Source organism: Geotrypetes seraphini, chromosome 15 (genome assembly GCF_902459505.1).
Source record: "Geotrypetes seraphini chromosome 15, aGeoSer1.1, whole genome shotgun sequence".
NCBI lineage: Eukaryota > Metazoa > Chordata > Amphibia > Gymnophiona > Dermophiidae > Geotrypetes > Geotrypetes seraphini.
In genome coordinates this window covers 67537156-67549619 of record NC_047098.1, presented here as the reverse complement: position 1 = coordinate 67549619, position 12464 = coordinate 67537156, and the positions used below count along the sequence as shown (strand labels likewise).

The following is a 12464-nucleotide window of genomic DNA, read 5'->3' as shown; positions in this document are numbered from 1 at the left end:
GCAGGCTATCCAATCTTTCAGCAAGGGTCCATGCCTTTCATTTGCAAACCACAACGAAGTTAATGGAAATAAAGATAGATCAGAACAGGCAGGATGCTTTATTTATACATATGCAGGCTAGTTATTTGTTTATAGTCTGTCTTGATGTTACTCTGATTAATGTTTATATGTTTTTATTTTGAGTGTATCTTGTACCCCACCCAGAACAGATAATGAGCATTGCGAAAAAAAATAGACAGTGACTTTCAAGAGCCTATGGATCCAACCATACTGATTCCTATAGAAAGCCTGAAAGCAAACCTCTGACAGCATTTTAAAAACTCACTTTTTCTCATGTCACTAATACATAGAGCGAGTGGCTGTCTGTAAAAGCTCACCCTATCAATACTCCTTGTCACACACACTTATCTTGCAGGACCTGGACCCTAAGGACGAGGTGAGCTCAGGCCTCCTTCCTACTTTCAAACCACTGACTGTTCCTTCCCAGATTCCTTGAGCTGGCTTAACGCTGGAACTCCCAGTCTTCCCAGTCCTAAGATAGGATTCTCATGGAGCTCTGACTACCTTGTTTTCTACTAATCTACTAAGTAGTAGATTTAAAACAAATTGGAGAAAATATTTCTTCATACAATGTGTAATTAAATTCTGGAATTCATTGCTGGAGAATGGTGAAATCAGTTAGCTTAGCAGAGTTTAAAAAAGGTTTGGATAATTTCCTAAAAGAGAAGGCCATAGGCCATTTATTGAGATGGCTTGGGGAAATCCACTGCTTATTCCTAGGATAAGCCGCATAAAATCTGTTTTACTACTTGGGATCTAACTAGGTACCTGGGACCTGGGTTGGCAACTGCTGGAAACAGGATACTGGGCTTGATGGACCTTTGGTCTGTCCCAGTATGGCAATTCTTATGTTCTTATGATTTTTGGTACTTGACTTTGGCTAATCTATTGCTCATGGACCAACACTGCTACCTTCACATCCTCGGCAAGCCAAAGAAAATCATCAAAATGTTCCACAATAAAACAGGGGAAACCAAGCAAAAAGCAAAACTGTGGAGTCAATGAACTTGATCTGAAATTTTATTAAAAAGTCTTCACAAGTAAAAGTAAGGCAGATCAATTAGTAAATCCATATAATGCACAGTGAGAGTTTTGTGGTTATGGACAACCTTCTTGGACGTATGTAAAAATGTGAGCATGCTAATGAAATAGATTGATTGTGATATTGGACATACCAAATGAAAGATCTAGATAAAAGTGTAAAAGGTGATTGTTTAAAAGCTGACTGAGCATTTTAAAGTGAACGAGTGTTATTATGATGAACAAACTGATAAGGAGATCTGTGGCATATAGAATGGTGAGCGTGCCATTAGAACAGTGTCTCTCAAACTTTCTCAAGCCGGGGCACACTAAAGGTAGTGACCGTGGCTTGAGACACCCAGAAGTGCACAGGCGTCACCATGATGACAACACGCATATGCGTGACATCATCACATCGATGTCTGCGAATGTGTAGATGCCCTCCAGATGGGCCCTGAGATGCCAGTAGGGGGTGCCAGCAGGGAAGAGGCCCATAGAGGAGAGGCACTGGCGTCAGCGGATTACCTACAGCAGTGCTTCTCAACTACTTCAAGCTATGTACCCCCTAACTCTAAGAAATGAGTACCCCAACCACAGACCTCCCTGGGTCCACCCAAGCTCTGCCCCAGATCCCATCCCCTTTACCAATTGTAATGCAACTTTTTCCATTCATTTTTCATATATACACAGCTAATATAAATTCTCAAAACTGACACATTTCAATCACTATATCGAAAATAAAATAATTTTACCTACCGGCGATCTTCTGCAGGCTGCTGTAATTAGCTTTAAAGGTGAGACTGGGAGGCCAAGGGAGAAGCCGGATGCTAGAGAGAAGGGGGAAACATGTAGGCCTTCAGCGAATTGGGCAGCATGGCACTATACTGCTTAGGGAAGTCAGCTGGCAGGCGCCTCTCTTCCTCAGTGTGCTGTAGCCCACTTGGAATCTCAGGAGACACACAAGTGTGCCACGGCACACACTTTGAGATACACTGCATTAGAGTGATTACGAAAATAATGTTAGACTAAAACATGAGCAATGAGTAAATGTGATGGAAAGACCAAAAGACACTGAAAAAAAAGAAATAATGTGGATCAAAATAAGACATACCAATCTGATGCTTCCATAAAAAGAAAATATGCTAAAGGCGTCCAAAGAACTGTGAACTGAAAGAAAATATATAGAAGGAAAACTAGAATATTACTGACTGGCAAAACTAGGATACTAGTTAATGAGATTGATCCTAAGGGATGAAAAATGGTGATTGAAAACAATAAAGAATCTCAAAAAGTGCTTATTCAACAGGGTTAGAACATCATTTCAAGATTTTTTTGATGTTCTAACCCTGTTGAATAAGCAATTTTTGAGACTCTTCATTTGATTTTTATGCTTATTCTAAAAAATTCTTATATTTATATCTGTGCCTTTAAGCTTGATTGAAAACAATATACAGTATACATATATCGTGTTGTAATGGCCAATCATGAGAACCATGGTGAGAAGCTTGTCATAAAGGAGGCTGCAGCTGCCGCCTTAACTCCTAAAGTCAAAGCCTCATATTATCTTTGGAGGACCATATCCACTCTGCAGGCCTGTGGATCTTTTAAAACTACTCATTTACAAGGTAAAGAAGTATGTTTGGTCACCTGGGCTACCAGGTAATCCACTTTGGCATAGCAAACATTTGCTGGAATTCCTGATCCACTGCATACAGTTTAGCCATGGTTTTAGCCAACTTTATGGATCCTTCAGGGGTCTCCCAGGGCTCCATGATTAAGACCCTCATGTCCGGATGCCAAAGGAAGGATGTGGGTTGAGCCTGGACCCCACTCAGAAAAGAACACTGGGAGGATGGGTTTTTGTTGAGGGTCTATTTTCAGTTCCCGAAGGGACTCGGTAATGATCTCCATTGGAGCCAATGACTTAAACAGTCGGCGGACGGAGGGTTCCTCTTCTTGATCTATAGCCGATAAATCTTGGTCTTCTACATAGGAGGCTGTGTCACCCATCAGAGAAGCCTCACTCTGGGACAGTAAAAGGATCATGTCCAACTCCTCATCCTCCAAGTCCCTGTCGGAAGGACCCTCATAGTCCAAAATAACCTCCACTTTTAGGGAGGAAGCGCTCTGAAACTCCAATGAGGTCTGTGCGCTGTTCTGCTCACTCTCAGACTTGATCGGCAGATTTCTCTCTTGTGCATAAGCCTGCCAGAGTAGATTAATAAACTCTGGGGTAAAGACCTGAGAGGGCAAGTCTTGTCCTTTAGGGTGAACCTTTTCTGGGTTGCAAAGCTTCTGACGGTGTGCAGAGCTGTTGTTATGGGGACCCAGAAATTATTTCATCCCCTTGACAGGCCCTCCTGTCTTTCTCTAACCTTGCAGGCCTCGAAGGGCTAACCCCAGAGCTCCTGCCAATCTTTCACATGCCACACAGCACGTGGTGCATGAGTGCAGGTCAGCTGTCCATCCAGTGGAAATAAGGTATGCTATAGGAGTATTAGGGTTTGAGAACTCTATCTATTTTGAGGCAAAATGAGGTGTTTTGAGAAAGTTCCTACTGTAACCCGGGGGGAGGGGGGAGGATCACATAATTATATTTTCTGGAGTTGGTAACCAGTTTTTACTACCATATTTTGTACACATTGTAATGTCAATATCAGAGACTCAAATACTGTGCAGCAAAGCATTGCAATAGGCCAAGGTACTAATTACAAAAACAAGTGGTTTCCTGCAACTATGTTACCCAAGCCTGTACAGTAAAGCCAAGGAGTACTTAGAAACATCTAGATGTCAGAAAGCTGCTTATGCAACTGCCCTAGTGGGTGGCAGATGGATCAAGAAATCCTCACCATTATCATATTATGGAAGAGACTGGTCTATTTGACTATTATAGCAAGGAGATCTGGGCTGAAGGAAATACATCTACACTACAGGGCTCTTGAGAATGCCAGAACAGCTTTGCAGATACCAAATACTTACGACTAACACCTGAGCCTCAGAGCCCCTTAATCTCATGACAACTAATCTCTGAACTGTAATACCGTATACTATGAACTGTACAGCACTGCTACTCACAGTAGTAGAAATAAGGAGATAAGGAGTTAGGAATAAATAGCTTTATCGACTTTGCAAATAATTATTATCACCATTTGCTACTGCCTCTGCTATCTTATTTGTGATCATGCATTGGCAGATCAGAAAGGCCATATGGTCTTTCTCTGCCTTCATTTTTTTTGTTCCTCTGTAATAACAGCTTTGAAGTCTTCTGAGTTACTGAGTGGATTGGATAAAAGCGTGAGAAAATAATTTGCGTATCAGTCTTTTAGTGCATGCCATTTCCAACTCTGGTCTCAAACTATGGATCTTGTTTATGTACAGGGGTTACTCTGCAGCTAAGTACACATTAGGTGACTGCCTAGGTGAAACACCAAACCCAGGTTACATTGGCAAGGGCATGCTGAGAAAGGAAGGGGCAGATTTTGGAAATGATTGTGAAGTGATGTGATTTTGCAGTGCTTTAGATATGTGCAAAGAGCGAGAGGTTTTCAAGATAACTCTTGAAGGGATAGTAGTGTTAAGTCACAGAGATACATAAAGGAGGAGGAAGGGACTTCCGGGGAAATATAAAAAGTTCTGTTTTGGGGCATATTAGGTTTCAAGTCACAGTTGAACATCATAACAGCAATGTCAGGCAAGGCACAGATTCTGCAATGCAGATGGACTGGGTCCGATTTTCGCAGTGCACAGCTTGTGCAGATGCACTAAGTTTGGGAGGTTCAGACAGTACAGAGATTCCGCAGATGCGCTGGCTCAGAGGTTGTAAACCACTTTTATAGTTGGTCCAGAAAACGGTATATTATATAAAATGCAAACACTGAGGGCAAGATTCTCAAAACTTTAATGTGGTCGCTAAACTGTTTTCCAGCAGTTGTGCATGCACGTATTTTAGCGGTGGATTATCAAAATGGATTATCTCTGTCTTTAGCGAGGTTTCAAGCAGTCTCTGACAGTGGCATGCAAATGTGCTATTTAACATTGAAATGAACCCTCCGGTAGATTCTTAAAAACTGCCGAGGCATTTTCAAAGAGCGGTGCCGGCTTTGGGCAACAAAAAGCAGCAACTGGTCTGGGGGTGCTGTTACAGTGCCAGCACTTGTGTTTTGACTGTGGCTAAAGAAAAAAAAAAGTGTATCTATATATTTTATGAGTGGAGGGTAGTAAAATCTCGCTTCTTTTGAGTTTATGGGGGAGACAGGCTTGTTAAAAGCCAACTTTTCTTCTTGAGCGCTTGTATGATACCCTTATCCTGTGTGTTTCTGGCTGTGGGTCATGATTAATAAAGGCATGTTTCTCGCCTGTCATGTAATCATATTCTATGCTCAAACAATGCCCGTGTCGATTGCATTCACGCCTCTTTCCTTGTATATTCTGCACATGTGCCGGTCAGCGACTCAATGCATGTAAATGAAGCGAATCTCCCTCGCTCTCCGGCGACATCATTTGCATGTGAGATTTTTTTAATGCGGAGTTTTGAGGTTCTGGCTGTGCACAGGTTGTGCTGATGCACTGGGTCAGAGAAGCTCTGGCAGTGAACAGGCTCTGCAGATGCAACCTCTGAAGTCAAGCTTCAAGGATTCGGCAACTCAAAAGAAAAAAGGCGCTTCCGGCTTCCTCCTAAGGTCAACGGGATCACTTTGACCTCATCCGGAATCAGGGAGAGGTGATTCGTCAAATCCTTTTTTTCTCTACTGCCCCAGCTCCGTCTTAATTGGCTCCGCACTGCAATCCCGGCCCTTCTTGCGATTGGTCATTTTGGAAGACTTTCAGTTTCTGACGCTGACCAATAGGAGGAGCGCTTTCACAAGGCGTGTGTAAGGTAAGTCTGTCATTAGGAGCGTTATGGCTGAGGTAGCGCTACAGTTGCGGTTTAGGATTTTGACGCAGAACGGCTCTGACTCGACGCTGTGCTTGCGCCTAGCCTAGGCCCTATAAGCGTCTTTAAACTACAAATCCCGGCATGCAGTCTGTGCGTTGTAATGCGCATGTGCGGGGCGCATTGGTGGGATCTTCATTAGCATCCCCAGCTCTGCATTGCCAAAGGGAGTGGGGAAAAGAAGGGGAAGGCAGAGATGCCAAGCTACCCTATCCCAAAGCAGTGTAGTGCCTGATTCAGAAATCCAAGCCTGTCCCCTTCACTCTCACACTGGTGTCTATAAGCTTTCTCTCTCCCTGTTCAGCTCTAGCTACAGCAGGGTGACACACAAACATATTTTCAAACCTTTTGTCTCCTTTATGTTCTTAAATATACAGTTTTATGTGAACCACAACAACACAAGTGGGAAAAATTCCCAACCAACAACCCGCGCCCAATCTCTCCTGCACAACTGACACTTCCACAACTCCCCTCAGCAGTGGAAGAGTTGCCCATGCTCTCCTGCCACCACACAACCCCCTCCCCATGCCTCCAACAACTCCCCCCTTATCTGGGGAGGAGCCTAAGGCTCTGATTGGCCCAGACACATAAAGCCCCACCCATAGGAGGGGGTCTTAAACAACCTGGACCAATCAGAGCCTCAGACCCCTCCCCAGGATGGCACATCCACTCTGTCCATCTGCAGCATCCACCATCTCCTCTCCCTAAGTGATCCCACGTGCCTTTCCTGAACTCAGACACCATCTTTGTCTCCACCACCTATAATTGGGAGTGAGAGACTATTCCATGCATCTACCACCCTTTCTGCAAAAAAAAGTGCTTCCTTAGCCCTCTTAACTTCATCCCATGCCCTTTCACTATGGAGTTTTCTTTCAACTCAAAGAGACTCGCTTCATATTATGCCACATGGGTATTTGATCTTCTCTATTGTATCTTCCCTCTCCTGTCTTTCCACCAAAGTATACATATTGAGATCTTTAAGTCTGTCCCCATATGCTTTATGACGAAGGCCACGCACCATTTTAGTTTAGTAGCCTTCCTCTGGACCAATGCCATAATTATTATATCTTTTTGAAGGTGTGGCCTCCAGAAATGTACACAATATTCTAAATGAGGTCTCACCAGAGTCTTACACAGAGGCATCAATACCTCTCCCTATGCACCCTAGCATCCTTCTAGCTTTCGACATCACCTTTTTAACCTGTTTGGCCACCTTAAGATCATCACATACAATCGTATCCAAGTCCCGCTGTTCTGTTGTGCACATAAGATCTTCAGCTCCTAAAGCATACCGTTCCCTTAGGCTTTTTGCAGCCCAAATGCATGACTTTGCATTTTAAAATCTTAACTGCCAAATTTCAGACCATTCTTCAAGCTTCGCTAGGTCCTTCCTCTTGTTCACACCATCAGGGGTGTCTATTAAAAACATAAGAACATAAGAATTGCCGCTGCTGGATCAGACCAGTGGTTCATCCTGCCCAGCAGTCCGCTCTTGGGGCGGCCCCTAGGTCAAGACCAGTGCTCCAAATGAGTCCAGTCTCACCAGTTTAGCATGAACTTGTCCAACTTTGTCTTGAAACCCTGGAGGATGTTTCCCCCTATAAGACTCCGGAAGAGCGTTCCAGTTTTCTACCACTCTCTGGGTGAAGAAGAATTTCCTTACGTTTGTACAGAATCTATCCCCTTTCAACTTTAGAGATTGTCCTCTCGTTCTCCCTACCTTGGAGAGGGTGAACAGTCTATCTTCCTCTACTAAGTCTATTCCCTTCAGTATTTTGAATGTTTCAACCCTCGCAGTCTCCTCTTTTCAAGGGAGAAAAGGCCCAGCTTCTCCAGTCTCTCACTGTACGGCAACTCCTCCAGCCCCTTAACCATTTTAGTCGCTCTTCGCTGGACCCTTTCGACTAGTACCATGTCCTTCTTCATGTATGGCGACCAGTGCTGGATGCAGTACTCCAGGTGAGGGCGTACCATGGCCTGGTACAGCGGCATGATAACCTTCTCTGATTTGTTCGCGATTCCCCTTCTTTATCATTCCTAGCACTCTGTTCGCCCTTTTTGCCGCCTCAGCGCATTGTGCAGATGACTTAAGAACATAAGAAATGCCTCTGCTGGGTCAGATCCGAGGTCCATCGTGCCCAGCAGTCCGCTCACGCGGTGGCCCAGCAGGTCCAGGACCTGTGCAGTAATCTTCTATCTATACCCCTCTATCCTCTTTTCCAGTAGGAATTTGTCTAATCCTTTCTTGAACCCCAGTACCGTACTCTGCCCAATCACGTCCTCTGGAAGCGCATTCCAGGTGTCCACCACACGTTGGGTAAAAAAGAACTTCCTAGTATTTGTTTTGAATCTGTCTCCTATCAACTTTTCCGAGTGCCCTCTTGTTCTTTTATTATTCGAAAGTTTGAAGAATCTGTCCCTCTCTACTCTCTCTATGCCCTTCATCAACTTGTCGATCAGAACTTCCAAGCCTCTTTCATGGGAGGTCTCTCCAAGTACCGCCCCGGACATCCTGTATTCGTGCATGAGATTTTTGTTCCTGACATGCATCACTTTGCACTTATCTACGTTGAACCTCATTTGCCATGTCAATGCCCATATCTCGAGCTTGATTATGTCATGTTGCAGATTTTCACAATCCCCCTGTGTCTTCACTACTCTGTGTAACTTCGTATCGTCCGCAGATTTTGGTATCATCCTCAAAGTGGCATGTGGTGAAACAAAAGGAGGGGATGCCTAGGACAACAAAATTCCCAAAAACTAAACATAAAATAAAAACTTTAAAACAAAAGGGATTAAAAAGTGATATCCTATGTTATACACTCTTGGTTCCCATGATCCTAGTCATTTTAGAACATGGATTTACATTGTGTGCAGGAAGCTTTTTAAGCTTTTTAAGTAACAGGTTTGTAAATACATGCATAGAAGCGATTTGCGCACACTTCACATACATGTCAGGAATGCACATCCCTAGTAGTTAGACTATTCTTTTGTTCTCCTTGTATTTTTCAAGCCATAGGCAAGATATCAGTCCAGCAGCACCACCTACTGGTTATTTGCAGCACATCCCAAACAATAGGTTTGCCATTTGGGTTTTCCATCTTTTTTTCTTCCCTGTTGTAAAAATTCCTTTGCACTCTTCCCCCCCCCCCACACGTGTGCTTAATTTCTATATATTTTGCTCTCAAACAGTATGCCTTCGTGATGACCACAGGAGGGTGGTTATAGATGAAGTCATGAGGCTCGTTAGGGTTGGCACTGGTGTGGTTGGTGTTCTAGGCAAGACTGGCATTGGCATCCCTTTTCTTTGTCACTGTGGGACTGGTGATGCTCCTTATTTACCACAGTTTTACAAAAGGAGTAATGGTGGCCTGGAAGGGTTAGGCTTAACATTAGCAATAGTTGGTCAGAAGGATGGTTCATCTAGTTGTTTACTGTTTCTAACAGTGGCCAATCCAGGTCACAAGAACCTGGCAAAAACTCAATCACAGTTTTGCCCACCACATTTCCACTCCACCAGACAACAATTCCTTGACGTAATCCCCCATCCAAACAAAGTTACTTTTTTAAAGTCTAGAACCTTTGCTTTTGAATGAGCCCTCTCTTTATCCATCTTAATATTAAACTGTACCATGCAGTGATCACTGGATATCAGATGATCACCCGCTGTAACATCAGAAACTTTCCCCGTTTGTAAGCACTAAGTCCAGTATTACCAACTGTTGGAATAGTTCTCCTTGTAGAGAATCCAGGATCTCCCTACTGCTAGAGAACCCTGCAATAGGGATACCCCAATCAACATCCAGCATATTTAATTTAATAGTAAAACTTCCCCTTTTTTAGATAGATTCTGAATCTCTACAATTAAATCTCTGTCCACTTCTTCCGTCTGTGAAGGAGGCCTGTATATCACACCAATGTAAATATATTCACAATTCCCTCTTTCCAAATTGATCCACAATGTCTCTTCCTTGCCCTGCAGATCCTGCAATTGTGTGGCTTTAATATGATCTTTAACATATAACACTACTCAGTATAACTACATCCCAGTCATGGTTCTTTGTGAACTACATCTCTGTGATCGCCACTATATCCAACTCATCTTCTTCCATCACAGCTTCTAGATCCAGAATCTTGTTTCCCATACTTCGAACATTAGTATATACTGCTTTCCAGACATTGATCCCTTTTCCCATCCGTGTAAAGGTATTCTGTGATTTACTTACCTGAGGGCTTATACTCACCCAGGGGCTTTGGTCACCCTGCCCCTTCACTTCTAGTTTAAAGCCCTCTTCAGTAGATTGGCCAGCCTACTGCCTTCTTTGGTAGATGCACACCATCCCTGCTCAGGAGCCCTTGGAAAATCATCCCATGGTCCAGGTAGCCAAAACGCTCTTGACATCATCCATGTAGCAACACATTCATTTCCAGGATGCGAGCTTCTCTGCCCTGGCTTTACCTTCGATAGGAAGGATGGACGAGAATACCACCTGCATACCTGACTGCTTCACCTTCTCTCCCAGAGTCACAAAGTCACTTTTGATACATTTGCAGGCATATCTGGCAGTATCGTTAGTGCCAATGTGGATGAACAGCATCAAATAGTAGTCATCCGGCTTGATGAGTCTTGGCAAGCTCTCTGTAACATCTTGGATTTTGGCACCAGCGAGACAGCATATCTCTTGTGACATCATGTCTGGTCTGCAGATGGATGCTTCTGTACCCCTCAGAAGGGAATCGCCAACTCCTACTTTACACCTCCTAGTGGTCATGGATCCAGTCATTTTGGGGATTTCAAGCATTGGTCCTTCCTGTCCTTGGGATGCTCTCATCTCCTCCACTTCCAGGACAGCATGCCGGTTCTTCAGTTCAAGGGTGGGGGGGAGTCACAGTACCAATCTTGCAATGTTCTGTAATCTGATTCCAGCTGTCTTCCCTCAGCACAGCCTCTTCTTCCCCACTGCTGGAAATTTTTGACATCTCATGAACCATTTCATAGATGTACCTCTCATTCCCATGGATGCTTTTCAGTCTTGCCACCTCCGCTCTCGGTTCTTTTACTTCCTTCATGAGGGATTCAAGCTGAAGAACGCTTGCACATAGAACTGTGCCTGGGTAACATTTTCTGTCTGCGCAGAGACAAAAGTTGTTACCTGAGCAGCAGCTTTGGTGATACGATGTTTCCCAGCCATACTGTGGTGCAGAAGTACTTACACCTGCAAGAATAAAGGGCAGAAAAATCCTACCAAAGTAATGCCCTTTTCCTGGTTGGCTGAAAAGTCTATAAATCAAAAAGCTCTGTCTTGGGGTGGGTGAGAGGGAATTAAATTAACACCAGATCCTTCTCTCAACAGCTATTTGTGCCCTAATCTGATATTGTGCCTTAAAATTCAACCTAAAAAACTAATCTAGGCTAAAATACTTGTATTAAACCCTAACAGAGACTCTAAAGGCAGAGGCAGACAGTAGTTCACAGTTGCTGTGAAAACTATCTTTAATGCTGAGCCTCTACAACCTCTCTCTTAGAACCAGGCTTACTGAGGGTTAGAGACAGAGAGATAGGAAGGGAAGGCATGGAAAAGTAGATTTTGAAAAGAAAGCAGAACAATGGAAAAATTCAATGTTAAGTTTATACCAAAGATGGATGCAAGGCAGAAAAACAGTTAAAGGACAAGGCCCTGGAAACATAGTTAAAAGACAGAAAAATAAAGTCACCAGACAACAAAGGTAGGGAAAATGATTTTATTTTCAATATAGTGATTGAAATGTATCAGTTCTGAGAAAGGAAAGATGTTAAACTTTAATTATGAGGGCCTCAGAAAAAATAGTTCATGTCTTATTTAAAAAATTACAGATTTATAAACTATAAAGAGTTTTACTTCATGCAAAATTATCATTTCTTTAATAAGACGAACTATTTTTTCTGAGGCCCTCCAAGTACCTACAAATCCAAAATATGGCCCTGCAAAGGGTTTCAGTTTGAGACCACTGCTCCAAAGCATTGGCTAGTTGTGAGTTACTCTTAGGCCCTCGGTTAGCACACCTTAGTAAAAGAGGGGGTTAATTTTGTAAATCCTACCTATGAGAATTCTGGGATACATAGTCCTGTCTAATTGCACTGACAAGAAGCCCAACAAATCCCAGAAGGGTAAAGGATGAGTACTTAAAACCAGGACTGGTTCAGAAGATTCTGGATTGTTTTGTGTCTGTCTGACAGGATTGTGATGGCCCCACTCCCTGGTGCCGCTCTGGTGCACAGCCCTTTGCAACTGTATCGTTACCTTCTGCGCTGTTGTCGCCTGCTTCCTACGAAGAGTATACAGGAGCATTACAAACATGCCATTCGCCAGGTACCGTACAGCACAGCCATGGGTTTTTCATGGAGTGGAGGACATAAGGAAGAGACGAGCATAGGGAGAAAAGAGGCAGGAGAGGGTCACAAGGAGCGGTG

General features: G+C 43.5%; 1 protein-coding gene across 3 annotated transcripts in view; it reads left to right on the top strand.

The window, feature by feature from the left end:
* The first annotated feature begins 5394 nt into the window (after positions 1–5394).
* LYRM9 (LYR motif containing 9) overlaps positions 5395–12464 on the top strand; it is a 33879-nt gene continuing 26809 nt past the window's right edge. For 2 of the 3 annotated variants that reach the window (XM_033922212.1, XM_033922214.1), the window contains exons 1-2: positions 5395–5956; positions 12231–12363. In XM_033922212.1, coding sequence (XP_033778103.1) covers positions 12238–12363 — 126 coding nt within the window. In that variant the 5' untranslated portion in view covers positions 5395–5956; positions 12231–12237. The remainder of the gene's footprint in view (positions 5957–12230; positions 12364–12464) is intronic. The other variant, XM_033922213.1, reaches the window with a different exon arrangement.